This window comes from Vipera ursinii, assembly GCF_947247035.1.
Source record: "Vipera ursinii genome assembly, chromosome: 1".
NCBI classification, from domain to species: domain Eukaryota; kingdom Metazoa; phylum Chordata; class Lepidosauria; order Squamata; family Viperidae; genus Vipera; species Vipera ursinii.
Genome location: NC_139512.1, coordinates 264,353,406 through 264,370,431, shown reverse-complemented (window position 1 = coordinate 264,370,431; position 17,026 = coordinate 264,353,406). Strand labels below are relative to the sequence as shown.

General features: G+C 39.7%; 1 protein-coding gene across 2 annotated transcripts in view; it reads left to right on the top strand.

Annotated features, from left to right (window-relative positions):
- The window catches only part of MED23 (mediator complex subunit 23), a 51,339-nt gene that overhangs the window by 22,212 nt on the left and 12,101 nt on the right, over positions 1–17,026 (top strand). For both annotated transcript variants that reach the window (XM_083379928.1, XM_083379927.1), the window contains 10 exons: positions 3,035–3,235; positions 4,685–4,828; positions 5,622–5,767; positions 6,784–7,029; positions 7,460–7,602; positions 10,698–10,872; positions 12,968–13,131; positions 13,595–13,719; positions 15,531–15,736; positions 16,634–16,814. In XM_083379928.1, the coding sequence (XP_083236054.1) occupies positions 3,035–3,235; positions 4,685–4,828; positions 5,622–5,767; positions 6,784–7,029; positions 7,460–7,602; positions 10,698–10,872; positions 12,968–13,131; positions 13,595–13,719; positions 15,531–15,736; positions 16,634–16,814 (1,731 nt within the window). The remainder of the gene's footprint in view (positions 1–3,034; positions 3,236–4,684; positions 4,829–5,621; positions 5,768–6,783; positions 7,030–7,459; positions 7,603–10,697; positions 10,873–12,967; positions 13,132–13,594; positions 13,720–15,530; positions 15,737–16,633; positions 16,815–17,026) is intronic.

Genomic DNA, 17,026 nt, shown 5'->3' with positions numbered 1-17,026 from the left:
ACCACAACAATGTTGTATTTCTCCATATCAAATTATAGTGAATTTCAAGCCCTGAACACAGTAGTTTTGCATGCCGAATCATTAAATAGTTTGTAGTATTGTCTGTTGCATTCTGCTCTGCTTCATAATTAGCTGCATTTGGGAAAAAAAAGTATTCTCAACTGGTGTTGATATTGCCCATTGTAAAATTGTAATGTGGTTGAGTTGTGATGATGGCATTGTGATTTTGAAAGAGAGTCAGAAGCAACTAATGCTTTCTTTTTGGTTAGAGTTCTTCTGTTTTTAAGCATGTTTCAAGAAAGCTCAGCTAGAATTGTAGCTTGGGGCAGTTTCGAGCTGGCAAAGAGCATGTGGAAGAGAGAGCGCTGTTCTCCGATTTTGTCCAAAATTTTGCCATTCTTGCATTCTATTGTTTAATTGGAAAGCATAATCCCTTTTTCATGGCAAAAAGCTACCCTGTCTGATTTAGGCTAAATATCTCTTTTCGAGGTAGTTCTTTTTTCTTTTCTTTTTTAATTCAGAGAAGTATTGTAGGCTATTGGTTAGTTAAAGGAAAATTTATTAGGAGGAGTGCCAAAATGTTTTGAGTTAAATCATTTCTGGATCCTCTAGCAAAAATTTTTTCAAAAAGGAAAACAATCCCCAAATCCCTTTTTTTTTGCCTCTAGAAAGGGACGCAGCATTTTCATGATTAGATTCCAAACAGCTCCATATCTTTTCTGTATGGTCTCTTTAAAATAATATATTTTCCTTCATGTTAAAGCTGTGTTATGTTACAGGTCCGTAATGTAAAACCAATATTCTTTGAGTTAAAAAAACAAAAAAATCAGAAATGGCTCATGTTAGTTTTATGGCAATATCAAAGGATGCGTGAATCCACCCAATTATTTACTTCTAAAAATTATAGTCTTAGCTGTATCTTATAAAGTTCCCATCCAGGCTGTCCAAGTACAAAGTTTAATTTGTCATGTGCCATTTAGACATGAGACCTATAAATTATAAAACTATAAAATTATACCAGGGATAATCTAAACACAAGTGTTAGGTGTAGACTATACAAAATCAAGCCAAGACTCAAATGTCCAGATAAATCTAAACAGTACAATGCAAGGCAAGGCTACAACTGGCTTATTTCAGTGGAATGCTTCTTACATAATGCTCAAGTCCCTCCCCAATCCCAGTAAGGCTGTTTGGGAATAACATGAAGTGTCACAAAGGAGAATTTAAAGAGTAGAGTGATTACATTTACATGCCAAGCCATATGGAGTTTTATGAAGAGGAAATAAGCAGCAAGAAGCCTGAGGCTCATTCTCTCCTTTTTATGTCCTCTATACAGGAAAGGGACGTGGTGGCTCAGTGGGTTAGGACGCTGAGCTTGTCGATCAGAAGGTCGGCAGTTTGGCGGGTCGAATCCTGAGTGCCGCGTAACAGTGAGCGCCTGTTACTCGTCCTACCTTCTGCCAACCTAGCAGTTCGAAAGCACATAAAAATGCAAGTAGAAAAATAGGGACCACTACGGTGGGAAGGTAACAGCGTTCCGTGTGCCTTTGGCGTCTAGTCATGTTTGTCACATGACCACGGAGACGTCCTCAGACAAGCGGTGTCTCTTCGGCTTTGAAACAGAGATGAGCACCGGCCCCTAGAGTTGGAAACGACTAGCATGCATGTGTGGGGGAACCTTTACCTTTTTATACAGGAAAGGTTTAGAACTTCTCCACCGGTTTGCTGTATGGCCCAGACCTAGCACTGTTTTAAACTGGAGCGTTGGCTACTTTCAGTAAACCAATTTCTCAAATCACTTTTGGATGGTTTGAAACTAATTATGCCAACCACAGTTATTTGGGCAACAACCGGCTCCAATTAAATAAAAAAAGGCTTCCAGATTATTTATAGCATTAATGAAGGAATGCAAAGTGCATCTTGGAGATTACTAAGGCTTATTCCTGTTCTTTCGCTTATCTCCTGTGTCTGGCTTAGCAGGATCCATGGATGCTATCAATTTGTCCGTGGGTAACATCAAACTACATGCATGCTAATGTGTAGGTATAAGCACCTTGCCTTTTCCCCCCCCCCTCTAATCCTTTCTGGATTAGGCTGAGCGCCAAAGAATTGAGGCCTTTGACCTATGGTGCTGGAGAAGACTCCTGCGAGTCTCTTGGACTGCAAGGCGATCAAACCGGTCAGTCCTAGAGGAGATCAACCCTGACTGCTCTTTAGAAGGCCAGATCCTGAAGCTAAAACTCAAATACTTTGGCCACCTAATGAGAAGGAAGGACTCACTGGAGAAGAGCCTAATGCTGGGAAAGATTGAGGGCAAGAGAAGAAGGGGACAACAGAGAATGAGGTGGCTGGATGGAGTCACTGAAGCAGTAGGCGTGAGCTTAAATGGACTCCAGAAGATGGTAGAGGACAGGAAGGCCTGGAGGAACGTTGTCCATGGGGTCGCGATGGGTCGGACACGACTTCGCAGTTAACAATAACAACAATCCTTTCTATTTAAATTAATGAGTTGTGGCAAATGAAGTCTGAATAAGGAGGAGGGCATATGTTTGATATTCCTCCCAGGTTCTGTAAATTAACTTCAGATCATGCTTAATTAGTTATACATAAAATAAAAAGTTCGTAGGGTAAAAAGGAAGGAACAGAAAAGCATCATCTGTATGGTAAATGGAAATTTGTTTTTACTTAAAATATTCGACTTTTTCAATTATTAGGAATAGGGAAGTCAAATCAATGGCAACATTGTTCCAAGGTAGCACATTCCTAGATTTGTTAATCAAAATGCATCATGGAACTGTATTCTCATAAACAGTCTTTTCAATCAATTCCATAGAGAAGTGGCTTGGTAAATTGGCATAATAAGTAGAGTATGGTGTAAGGTGACCTGTAACATCAGACAGTTTTAATGCATTGGCTTACCTTGTAAATTTTTATGTTGAAAGCTCATGTCATGCTCATGTCAATTTACTAGAGTAAAGAGTGAAAGTGATGAATGCTAGTTTTTGGAATGTTGTATCTGATTTCTACTTTGCAGCACAAACAGCGATGCCCTGTGCTGGAGGACCAGTTGGTCGATTTGGTGGTATATGCCATGGAGCGCTCAGAGACGGAGGAGAAATTTGATGATGGTGGAACCAGCCAGTTGCTGTGGCAGCATCTGTCCAGTCAGCTTATCTTCTTCGTACTTTTTCAGTTTGCGAGCTTCCCTCACATGGTCCTCTCTCTGCATCAGAAGGTAGGTTTTCAGTAGCAAAAACAAACGGATGACTATTTTTCAAGTTTTTAAAAAACTGTCTCACGCTTACACACATTATTGTATCTCGTTGACCCTTCTGTTTTGGCACCAGTTGGTTTAGCAAGTGGGTACCTAGAGATCTTCAGCATGTGACATTACATACAAGCATTGACAAAATCATATTCCAACAATGATTGTTTTAACAGTATAGATTAACATCAGTTATTCATAGCAGGTTGGGAAGTGTTTGGTACAACACCTACCAGTGTTTCCCCAAAAATTAAGACCAGGTCTTTTTTTTTATCAGTATATATATAAAACTATCAGTAGGAGATAGTTGGGGTTGCAGTGGGAAGGGCGCCAAGTGGGAAGGGCGCCAAGGCGGGAGTGGCCAGGTTGATGCTCCTCCGGGTGGGGGGGGGGCTTTTGCCCCGGAGATGCTGCGGGGTTGCTTTCCTGGCCTGGCCTGCCTGAGAGGTGAACTGGGAGGCGGCAGCCCAGGGCCAAAGCACCCACTGAACCCCGGAGAGTTGGGGAGGGTGCTGAAGTGAGTGGGCATCCTGCCTACAGCGCCAATGCTGGATTCCCCCTTCCCTGCCAGAGCCAGAATGCCGTCACATTTCAATAGATGCCGGCCTCGTCCTCCGGTAGGTCTGGACAGCGGCTGGAGAGAGATGGGCCTGTTTCAGAGCCTGGAGCCCTTGTGGGGGGGATTACCTTGCCACCTGCTTTCCAGCTCCGGCACTAAGGAGCTGGAGAGCTTGGCGCACCCACCCTCTCTTCCGCAAAGCATTCCTTCACTAACCTGCTTTCCAGTTTGGTTGCGTTTCTCTGCCACCGCATGCAGGGAAATAAATGAAGTTTGTGGGACTTTTAGTTCAATTAGACCTTCCAACTTCGCGAGATCTTTTTTTTTTTGCAAGAAGTTGGAAGGTCTGATTAAACTTTTTTTTTCACTGCCCCCTAGCTCCCAAATGGCAGAGGGACCAGTTAAGGGGACTGAGCTTCCCCCGCCCATCATCTGTAGCATGGGAGTCCGGCTTGGGAGGGGAGTGAAAGCGAAGAGGGGGACGGTCAGACGGGAGGTTGCCAAGCGGGGACTGGCCTAGCTGCAGGGGCCCTGGGATGCAGGGCGCATGGGGCAGTTCCCTCCGCCACCTGCCTCGCCTCACCTCGTGGTGCCGCGTGCCCTCCTGCCCCGTTGCAGCCGCGAGCAACCAGATGGTGGGATGGAGTGGGCCAGGTTTTAACTAGGGCTTCAAAAATTTCTGATGCTTTTGGCTGAGTATGGAATGGTGATTTTTTCCCATTGGTGTTACATAAATGTTGGCAAATAACTTATTGGGGAAAGCATCTTTGCAAGTGTCTAAATGTAACATTTTTTAGAAACTTGTAAGAGTTTACTTAGGCATGTGTATTCGGTATTCATGGAGTTTCTTGGTCTTATAGTTGGCAGGACGAGGCCTGATCAAAGGCAGAGACCATTTGATGTGGGTGTTACTACAGTTCATCTCAGGAAGCATTCAGAAAAATGCATTAGGCGATTTTCTTCCTGTTATGAAGCTCTTTGACCTCCTCTACCCTGAGAAGGAAGTGAGTTGCCATTTAAAATATTTTTTACTATGATTAATTTTGCTTCACTTTTAACTGATATCCAAGGGGTAAAACCAATCCTTCCCCCACAGGGGATAATTTGGCAAAGAGGAGCCTGATGTTCTTTGGACATTGGGTACAGTTGGTCTAAAATCTCATGCCTTGAGGTTTTTTTTCTTATACTTCTTATACTTCATTTTTACAACCGTGAAAGGTGTATATATAAAATTATATCTAATATTGACACAACAAGCACTTTTAAAGATGGTCGTAAGTAATGGGCATTATATGAGACTTTTTGAAAATGATTTACGACTTCAGATGTGATAGCCAGGTTCATATCTGAAAATGCTGTTAGATTATTGCCTCTTGCAGGGAATGAAGGAATAGAATACTTTCCAAGATCTCCCACTAGTTAATGAAATTTACAAGGAAGATAAGAGTTAATATTTCTGAGTCTGCTTCTTGTCTGATGACCTAGCAAGGCTATCAACATGGTCTGTTCCAAAGAGTAAAAGCTAGATTAGAAGAAGACTCTCAAAGATAAAGTAACCAACCTGACATTTGGCAAAATTAAGCAATCCTGATTACATGGTCAAGTTGAAAAAAAAGAGAAAAGATGAAGGTGAGTATTAGCAGATTGAGTTGGTAACGAATTTTAAGAGATAATTACCTCAGCAGATACACAGGTTCCTGAAAATGTAGTTACTCTGTTTCTAAATTTTGATTCACCATATCTATTTGCTGAATAATAATGGAATATAATTTAACATCATGTTCCTCTTTCCCTTAGTGCATTCCTGTGCCCGATATCAACAAACCACAGTCAACCCATGCTTTTGCAATGACCTGTATCTGGATACATCTGAACAGAAAAGCTCACAGTGACAATTCTAAACTACAGATTCCAATTCCTCACTCTCTCAAGCTCCATCACGAGTAATTATGCTTTGTAAAGTCCTTTTCAATCATGATCATCCTGGAATCTCTGAAAACAGGATGAACAATGATACCCACACAAAAAAAGTATATATTTTCACTTTTACATTAAATGTATACCAAATCCTGTAACTACAGAGCATCAGAAACGCACACTTAAAATCAGGAAACATACATCCTTAATTTTTTTTTAAAAAAAAAAACATCACATGATAGCATTTGAAACCAGTGTTGCGGTAAAATTTCAGGATGACAAAACAGTCTTGAGAACTAAAAGACCAATAAAGTAGAACAATTTCTACTAAACAAAAGAAGGAAGGAAATAAGCATCCTTGAGATACAGTTTCAAGGAAACTCAGGAATGAAGCTTATCTAACTTCCTAGTACCTGTTCTGTGTTTTATGATAAAGATGGGCAATCTGATTTATTTTAAAGGGCTTTTGAAGCCGTGGAAGGTATAAGGTATATTATAAGTTATTTGTAACACTACGGATGAATTGGTTTGTTTTTTTTTTCTGTGATTATTATTACAAACATATCATTTTATGGGGTAAAGGCAACTTTTCTGCCCTATAACTTTTGTTCGGTTTTGTGACGATTTTTATTTTCATTTTTTATAATTTAAAAAATGGTAAAATGCATTCAGCCTAGCAAAAGTCCATTTTGCTTATTGGCAAGGCAGAGACATTGGAAAATTGCTGCTAAATTTTGGCATCTCGATTTAGAGTTGCTCCAATGGGGCTACCTGGGATTTATGAGTTGCTTGCCTATTTGCCTAAAGAGCAACTATGTAGAATTAGGCCATGTGGTAAGAAGAGACGACATGGGTAGGCGGTAGACTAATTTTTCTCTGATTTGCTCCAAATAGTGTCCGTCTTACTCTGCCGAAAAAGTTGATGCCCCTATGAGTCTAATATACCATTATCACATATACATTTTTTTATGGCTAGTGTGTATTAGATCTTTCGCACATAAGCAGGCTTCTCCCATTCACTTAAGTATCTTTGGGTATCCAGGTTCTTGCAACAGAGTCTAAGGAATAAAAGTCTTCACATGAACGACTACAAGATCGCCTTGCTGTGCAATGCTTATTCCACTAATTCGGAATGCTTTACGTTACCCATGGGTGTTCTGGTGGAAACTATTTATGGGAACGGCAACATGAGAATACCTCTCCCAGGAACCAACTGCATGGCTTCAGGCTCAATCACACCACTGCCCATGAACCTCTTGGACTCCCTTACAGTTCATGCCAAAATGAGGTAAAATTTAACCAGTAACAACAGTGGACGCATTTGCCCGACATGTTAAACCACCCCAGGTGTTTTATTTTTTTCAATTATTAAATTGAAATACCTGATAAAGGCCATGAGCTCTCCATGACTTCAATTGGATTGGGCAGTTAGCATGAATGTGTGGGCTCTCCTTCACCCTGGCCTTGCCAGCTTTTTCATGGTTCTGATGGCTTCTTTGTGATTAAGCATCCAAGCCTTACCAACAGTTTGAAACCCAACAAATGACACTGATTTTGAATTCTGGTTAGTGCCAATCAAAATTGGTGGCTGCTCTGTATTGAGCAGTCATTGGAATACTAAGAAACTGATGTACAGTGTTAACGTTTTCCTGAATCCAAGAGTCCTAATTTTAAAAATTTGTTATGGAAAATAATAACACCTCCTTCTTTTTTTCCAGCCTTATTCACAGCATAGCCACCAGGGTAATAAAACTGGCCCATGCAAAGACTAGCTTGGCCTTAGCTCCAGCTCTTGTGGAAACATACAGCCGTCTGCTGGTTTACATGGAAATAGAATCCTTGGGCATCAAAGGTTTTATCAGTAAGAAAACGTCATTAATTAATATTCTTTTGGACTGCTATTTTTTTAAGAACGTAAATTCCAAACCGAATTGCTTAGAATCATCAGCAGTTGTAATGATCTGTAAAGTGTTCTTGAGAGACAGAAGGAGGATAAGAGTCTTTTTTTTTCCTTCTCTTTTTTTTTTTTTGCTTTTGCTTTTGTTTTAGTTTTAAGATACGAGAAATATAAAATTGTTGGGATGGCTCGTATAAGGAAAAAAAGACTTCAGCATTTGAGCGTAATTAACTCTTAAGAAAATCTTAACAGGTAAAACCATTTTTGAACATTGTGGGGAAAACAAATTTAAATGAGAACTTTAAAAACAGGATCTACGACAAGGTGATTAAAATGATTAATTAGAAAAGAAGCTTTGTATGGATGTGGTTGTTACTTGTAGAAATGCTAGAAAAATGTTTATATTCAATTGCTATCTATTAAAATACTAAGAAATGTAGTAACTTAAGGTTGATACAAGAGATTATTGGAGGAAGAGAAAATCAAGGAAAGCTACTATGTGAAGTATGTACAGTAATTACAGAAACCAATTGTTATTGATTCTTTGTAAATATAAACCTGGACAACACGCTGTTTACCAAATATTAATGGTGATTATGTTAAGAGAGAGAGAGAGAGCCTAAATGGACTTCACAAGATGGTAGAGGACAGGAAGGGGCCTGGAGGAACGTTGTCCTTGGGATCACAATGGGTCGGACACGACTTTGCAACAAACAACAACTATAGATAGATAGATAGATAGATAGATAGATAGATAGATAGATAGATAGATAGAGAGATAGAGAGATAGAGAGAGAGAGAGAGAGAGAGAGAGAGTCAGATAAGAGACAACTTAGTCTGCAGAAGGAATGGGGGCATGGTAAACATTTCAGAAAGGACCCTTCCTAATTTCTTGGGCTGAAAAGGCAAGGGAATAGGGGAAAGATATATTTTCAGACTTGCAAGATTGATGTCAACCTTTCAAGGTAGTCCAGAAAGAAGATGGGTATTAATATTACCTTTATTGTAAGGTAACAATAACGGGATCCTGCAAGAATTCTTTCCCCTAATTGCTTCTTTGCATATTATAGTACCAAAGAAATCATTCCTTAACGCTATGCAATAATCTAAACTAAAGAATATGGGGTATTATGTCTGATGAGAGACCTGGTCTCTCAGGAGAAAAGTCTACCTGTTCTCACATTACTTGATGCCAATCAATTTATAACCTTCCAGAAATTGATTGATTATAGCGTCTACAATCTGACCATTGGCCACATTAGCTAAAAATGATGGAAGGAGATGTACTTATTTTGTGATATAATAAGGATCTTTTAGTGAAACTGAAATGTATCCTTTGAAAATCTAAGTCCACCAGAGACAATGTTTACATCATATTGTATATTCTACTAATGTTTTTATGATTTCTGTCTCTCCGAAATTTCAGATAAATGTTTAAAACCTTGAAAATTGTAGATAGCCTTGATAGATAATTTGGAGTGAGAATGATTGGCCAAAGGTTAATTTGTAATCGGCCTTATTCATACATAATGGGCTATAATTTCAGAAGAATGACCTGAGGAATAAATCACAATAAACTGAATTCATACCTCTTTAACCTCCCACAGGGAGGGTCTCCTCAGGGTGCCGCCGGTTAAAGATTGCCGGCGGGTAACACCCAGGGGTAGGGCCTTCTCAGTGGGTGCGCCTGCCCTGTGGAACCAGCTGCCTGCGGAGCTTAGAACTGCCCCCAACCTCCGTTCATTCCACCGGGACCTGAAGACCTGGCTCTTCGAGCTCTCTGGCCCAGGCTGAGAATTCTTTAATTTTAATTTTAACTGGGTTTTTAATTTTCTCAGGGTTTTATTTAATCTTTTTTAATTTATTTTAACGTTTGTATTGACTTTCTTTTAAATGCCCTGTAAACCGCCCTGAGTCCTTCGGGAAAGGGCGGTATATAAATCTAAATAAATAAATAAATAAATAATATTATATACAATTCACAATATTCATCTCACCTGCTAAATTGACTCTGCCATCAAGTCATTTTTGATTCCTAGAGACTACCTAGATTTTCTCCATGATGATGTACCCTTAACCTCTTTTTTTAAACTATTCCCAATGGTACACTCATCACCCCTGTGATTGCACCACTCTTTAAATTACAGTTAAACATAATACATTTTGTCATAATGCAGTTTGTGAACACAACCAATTTTTTTTTGGTCTTAGATTGATGTCTGAAGCTACTCTACAATAACTTGATGTAGTCCCCTTCGTTTTTTCTTCCCCTTGTATGAATCTTTGGCCTTTTTACTAAAGACCTGTCCTTTAAGTGGGATCTTTTAAGCTTGGGTGTAAATGGAGTGGTGACTTAATAAACACGGTGACATTCTTATTTATTTATTTATTTATTTTATTGCATTTATATACCGCCCTTTCCCGGAGGACTCAGGGTGGTTTACAGGGCAATTAAAAAGCAGACTACAAAAGTTAAAAAACCAAGTTTTAAAAAAAAATTAAATTTATCCCTGTATAAGTAAAAACCCCAGTTAAAATAAAATTAATCCTCAGCCTGGGCCAGAGCGCTCGAAGAGCCAGGTCTTCAGGCCCCAGCGGAATGAACGGAGGTCGGGGGCAGTCCTCAGCTCCACTGGCAGCTGGTTCCAAAGGGCATGTGCCCCCACTGAGAAGGCCCTATCCCTGGGTGTCGTCCGCCGGCAATCTCTTACCGGTGGCACCCTGAGAAGACCCTCCCTGTGGGAGCGCACTGGACGAAGGGAACTTGATGCCGGCAGCAGGTGTTCCCTCAGATATCCCGGACCCAAGCCATGTAGGGCTTTATAGGTCATCACCAGCACCTTGAATTTTATTTGTATAGTAATAATATGCCTGTAAAAATGAGCCTCCCTTTCTTTTCAGATTTCTCTATGTAGCAGTAGTACTTTACTGCAAAGAATAATTGAGTTGAGAGTTGTTTGTAAATGTAAGAATCTGGGTGGATTTATGTTTCCAGGAAAGCTGGCTTTCTCTTAATTTTTCACTAGAAAATAATTGGCAGGGCTTCTTTTTCTTCTCAGGTCAACTGCTGCCTACAGTTTTTAAGTCTCATGCTTGGGGGATCTTGCATACCCTGTTGGAGATGTTCAGCTATCGCATGCACCACATCCAGCCTCATTACAGAGTCCAGCTTCTTAGTAATCTTCATTCTCTAGCTGCCTTTCCACAGACCAATCAAAACCAGCTTCATTTGTGGTAATAGTATTTTCAGCAAATTATCATTTTTATTTTTATTTTTATTTTGCTTTAGAGACACTAGGCTTGTCAGGAAATCATAGAAGAATAAAATGGAACGAAATCCACCCATTTAAGTTAAGACACTCCTGCTAATTTGCACAAAATGGGAGCTTCGGGGGGGGAGCAGGGGAGAAATGTTTGATAGCAGTCCATATAGACTTGGATGTTAGCGTGCCTGCTGCCCACTTGCCTATGAAATGGAGCTGCCTTCCCTTCCCTTCATATTTAGGAACCATGAAGGGTTCATTGGGAAAGTGAGGAAGATAGTTGTATTGCATAACTGGAAGTCAGTTGGGTAATGGTCAGCACTTGCTTAGAGTTAAATGATGGTGAACAGCACTCAAGAGGGGTTGAGCTTAGTTCTCTTTGTGACTATGTAGGGATTCTAGGCTGATCCCCCTTTTAACTCCACTGCTAGATTCTGCCATTCCTTCTACAGCTTTACAAATCAGAACAGACTTGAGAATTTCTCCTCCACCTCCCATGCTTCTTCATTTTATTGGGACTTGTGTAAGATTGAGTACTTAAAAAGGGCGGGGGGAGTTGAAACATGGCCCACAGAACAAATCATAATAAGCTCATTTAAATAATGCCAACCCATATTAGTGATCAATTCAGAAGGCTATGCATTACATTATAGGAAAAGATTTAAGACTTCAATTTGAGTTTTAGCCATTAGTGATTTTAAGCATTCTTCTGGATTCAGTGTGGTATGTACATTGAAATAATAACTGTCACCTGTGAACAATACAATTGTGATTTAATTAAACCACAACTTCACTATTTTTAGTTGCAATTGCCTGCTCAAGAACTTAAACCTCAGTTACAATTCTGGTTCCTGATTTTACCACCAATTCCAATTTCATCTGATGATTTTATTGAATAATAGCCTTAGGTTCCAAGGAAGGAAGTGAAGAGACAAGCAAACATTTTGTGTGTTTTTTTTCTTCTGGACTGTGATTTAGTAAGCACTGAACTGTTTTGAGGACTAAATTCAGTCATTTAGATGCACGGATACATTCTGGATTTCCTTCCTTAAGATAGCCACTGGGTTTTTAAGAGGTTATTATAAGGGGTGGCCTTTATTGGGATGAGATAGAATCAACTTTCCATTTCATCTTTAGTACAGCTGTATCTTGGGGATGGGATTATTTGAGGGAACACCTGCTGCCGGCATCAAACGCCCTTCGCCCAGTGCGCTCCCACAGGGAGGGTCTGCTCAGGGTGCCGCCGGTGAGAGATTGCCGGCGGGTGACACCCAGGGATAGGGCCTTCTCGGTGGGAGCGCCTGCCCTCTGGAACCAGCTGCCGGTGGAGCTGAGGACTGCCCCCGACCTCCGATCATTCCGCCGGGGCCTGAAGACCTGGCTCTTTGAGCTCTCAGGCCCAGGCTGAGGAGAAATTTTAATTGGGGGTTTTAATGTATACAGGGTAATTTAATATTTTTTAATTGGTTTTTTAACTTTTGTATGGTGGATTTTTAATTCCCTGTAAACCGCCCTGAGTCCTCAGGGAATAGGGCGGTATATAAATGTAACTATAAATAATTAAATAAATAAATAAATAAATAATTTTGTTTTATTGTTTCATAAATTTCACCTTTTCATTTCATCTGACCCCTGCAATTGTAGTTTAAAAAATGTATCCATGAATTAAATCTGGGTTGTTTCAAGCAAAATGTACCTGAAATTAATTGGATTGTAATTTTAGTTAAAAGTTAAAATATTTACTATTATTTCCAGAGCCCTCTTAAAGACTAAATTTACTTGCAGCATTTCTGTAATGCTAAGCTACTTGAAATATACATGTATATCCTCACAATACTAGACGATAACAAAAAATAAAGTTACAAATCCAAATAGTGCTGGATTGATTACATCTCCTGTTTATTTCTTTGATGTAATGGCCTTCAAGAGTCAATGTATTTCACCATTCTATAATTTGACCATGTGGGAAATGTGGTTTGTGCAATTTTAGAATACAATTCATTGAAACTAGGTGTAGTTTCTGTAATTAGCATAACATATCCTTAAGGGTGTATTCTTTTTTATAGTGTGGAAAGCACAGCACTGCGGCTGATTACTGCCTTGGGCAGCTCTGAAGTCCAGCCACAATTTACTCGATTCCTTAATGAGCCCAAAACCGTGCTTTCAGCAGAATCGGAGGAACTGAATAGAGCACTCATTTTGACTCTAGCAAGAGCAACACACGTCACAGGTAACAATTCCAGATTTTCATGGATCCTACTTAGAAAATAGAAATGGTTAGAACTGTGCTAATTTTTTAAAGTATCTTAAATGTTATTGTTCTTGATTTACTTCTACTGTTAGACTTCTCAAATTGAACAGGCAGATGTTTTATCTTGATATGACATATATATTCTAGTGTAGGATAATATTCCGTTTAGAAATTGTATGAAGTCCATTCCTCTTGCAGCAACTTCAAGAATAGTTGGCTTAATCAGTATAGTTCTAACTAGAATAAACCATATGGCACTAGGATGTGGACTATTCACAGACTGAGTAATCATTTAATGAAGCTTAGCAGAAATGAAGAACTGTAATTAAGAGCAACTGAAGGAATGCAAACAGAACTATTGGATGATTATAGTATTCCGTTAATCCAGTTGCGTTTGCTTTAATTTTTTGAATAGTCGGTTATGTTTATCTTTCTGTTTTAGATTTTTTCACAGGTTCAGATTCCATTCAGGGGACTTGGTGCAAAGATATCCTGCAGACTATCATGAGCTTTACTCCCCATAACTGGGCAACCCATACTTTGAGTTGTTTCCCAGCTCCTCTGCAGGTAATAGCTTAGCTTAAATCAGTCTTTCTCAATAATAATAAACCTTTATTGTCAAAGTACAACATGTGTACATTGAGATTAGCTGAGCCTCCCCCCGTGCTCTCTCCCCCCAACACACAGTGACAACAAACCCTCCATCCTACCACACCATGTGAACCAACTACACCACACACCGGCCTCCCAAGTCAATTCTGCATAAGTTCACAGAGATTATATCCCATTTAAAAGCTTAACAGCCCACGGATAAAAGCTATTTTTCAGCCTGTTGGTACGGCTGGCTATACTCCTATATCTCCTACCGGATGGTAGGAGAGTAAATTGATACCGTCCAGGGTGTGAGTCATCCCTGAGAATCTTCCTCACTCTTCCAAGGCAACGAGCCCTGGCGATGTCATCCAGTGGTGTCAGGGGACAGCCCACAATGTCTTGTGCTGTGCTCACTACCCTCTGTAATACTTTCCTGTCCGTGGCTTTCAGACCAGCATACCAAACCACAATACCATACGAGAGGATGCTCTCTATAGTAGATCGGTAAAAGAGGGTCATTAGCCGTTGTTCTACCCTGTTCCTCTGCAAGACCCTAAGAAAGTGAAGCCTCTGTTGGGCCTTTCTAGCCACCTGGGTTGTGTTAACTTTCCAGGTCAGATCTTCACAGAGGTAGACTCCCAGAAATTTAAAGGAGGAAACTCTCTCCACACAGTCCTCCCCGATGTAAAGTAGGGCAGGTTCCTCCTTTTTTCTCCGGAAGTCTAACACCATCTCTTTCGTCTTGCCAATGTTTAGGTGCAAGTTGTTGTTACTTACACCATATGGATAGTTTTTGTACCTCCACCCTATATGCTGTCTCATCCCCACCTGTAATAAGACCCACCACAGTTGTATCATCTGCGAACTTGATTATCACAGTGGATGGGTCAGATGATACACAATCATAACTGTATAAAGAGTACAGGTAAACTTCTTGGGACGTTTAAGATACGTAGACTTCCACTCTCAGGTTGCCCAACCAATTCTGAGAGTTGAAGTTCACATATTTTAAATTTGCAAAGGTTGAGAAGAATTGGGTTCAATAATCTATGTCAGGAAAGATGATAATTATATTCTTGTGTAAAGTTTGCTTCAAGCTAAATATTGTTTCCATCTGTTGTGTTTGTCTGTTTCTTCCCCCATTTCTGCATTAACCTTATCTTTTTAGAAATTTTGTACAAAAACTCACGCTTTTGTTACAAAATGCACATTTATAAACGTGCTCTATTGTCATTAACTATGAATTAAATTACAAGGTTGAATCTCATAATTATAAGGGACAATAATATAATCTTACAATTATAAGATTGAATCTTATAATTGCATTGAATTGCAATTTCAGTATCATCTTCAGGCGTTCCAGTTCTGATAACTACTTTAAAAAAAGATATTTCATGATGGGTTTTGTATGTTTCTGTTTTACAGCTCTTCTTAGTTTTAAATGTTTTTAACTTATTAAGAGATTTAAAGCACATACACACGCACACACAGTCATACGCTAATGATTGATTATATTCTACAAGTCAGCATTGACTCTTAGCAATTACCTAAGAGGATGTCACATTTATGCTTATCTTTGTCTATCAAGAAGATGAAAGTTAGAATTAAATTGTCCAGAATGGAATTTGGTAAAATTGTGCGATAGATAGAGAAGAGAGTTGGTCATAATTTAGGAGCCTGGTAGGAAAATTGAATTATGAAATTGGAGTGGCCTCACAGAATGTAATACATTTTAGATGAAGATGAACTTTTGTTTTAGTGGCTACTAACTTGTTTTATTTCAGGCATTCTTCAAGCAGAACAATGTGCCTCAAGAGAGCCGGTTTAACCTAAAAAAAAATGTGGAAGAGGAATACCGAAAGTGGAAATCCATGTCAATTGAAAATGATATCATCACCCATTTCTCTATGCAAGGCTCCCCTCCCCTCTTCCTGTGTCTCCTCTGGAAAATGCTGTTAGAAACCGATCACATTAACCAAATCGGTTATCGGTATGGTTTAAAAGATTTAATTATTGTTTATACCATGGCACTATAAAGCAAAATGGAATAATATTTGGGACGGTGTAAACGTAGAGAACATTTTCTGCACAGTGGCCAGTCGTTTGAAATAACGCATGTTTTTGTTTTCTAAAGTTTGCAAAATACTGGGTAGCACAGGAACAAGTTTGCGGTGGACTTTTCTTGTAATGCATTACAGGTAGTCCTTGACTTAGAGCCATTCGTTTAGCGACCTTTCAGAGTTAGAATGGCACTGGGGGGAAAAATGACTTACTACCATTTTTCATACTTACGACCGTTGCAGCATCCCCATAGTCACGTGATCAAAATTTGGGCATGTATTTATGACCGTTGCAATGTCCTGGGGTCATGTGATCACTTTTTGCGGACCTTCTGACAAACAGAGTCAATGGATAAGCTAGATTCACTCAACAACTGTGTTACTAACTTAACAACTGCAGTGATTGACTTAACACTGTGGCAAGAAAGGTCCATGAGGCAAAACTGAAGAACTGTCTTGCTTAGCAACAGAAAGGTTGGGCTCAGTTGTGGTCATAAGTCAAGGACCGCCTGTAATTTAACACATTAAACAGATTGCCAGCCGTATGATTAAAGTGGACTTTTATAACCGGTGCTTTCATTGCAAAGCAACACAGAGTGTGCTTCTGTCAACAGCCTTGGGAAAAAATCCATTTAGGAATCAAAGAATCCCAACTCTCCATTTTACAATATTGTTTCATCAAATCTGCTTTATTCATACATTTTCAATCTGTAGAACCTTCTAAGAGTGGAACTTTAAAAGCTGGTTACTTGATAACACAGCCTTTCGAGGAGGGGGGGAATTGGTTTTCATATTATGTCATATTATACTTCTCTCTCCTACTTTAGAGTACTAGAAAGAATTGGAGCCAGGGCCCTGGTTGCTCATGTCAGGACATTTGCAGATTTCCTGGTCTATGAATTTTCTACCTCAGCTGGGGGCCAGCAGCTCAACAAATGTATTGAAATTCTTAATGACATGGTGTGGAAGTACAATATTGTGACATTGGATCGGTTGATACTGTGTTTGGTAAGGAATGCTGAGAGAGAAGTTGCCATTATCTGTTCAGAGATTTATCAGATATTATGATCACAATATTGTTTTTGAAGACTGCAAAATTTCGTTGATGCAAAAAACACTGCTAAAATGTCTGTTGTGGCCCCGACCCCCAAGCCTGTCCTACCCGAGGAAGAGGACTCTGAAGATGATGGGGAGGAACTGGCAAGGCCTCCCTCTCTGGG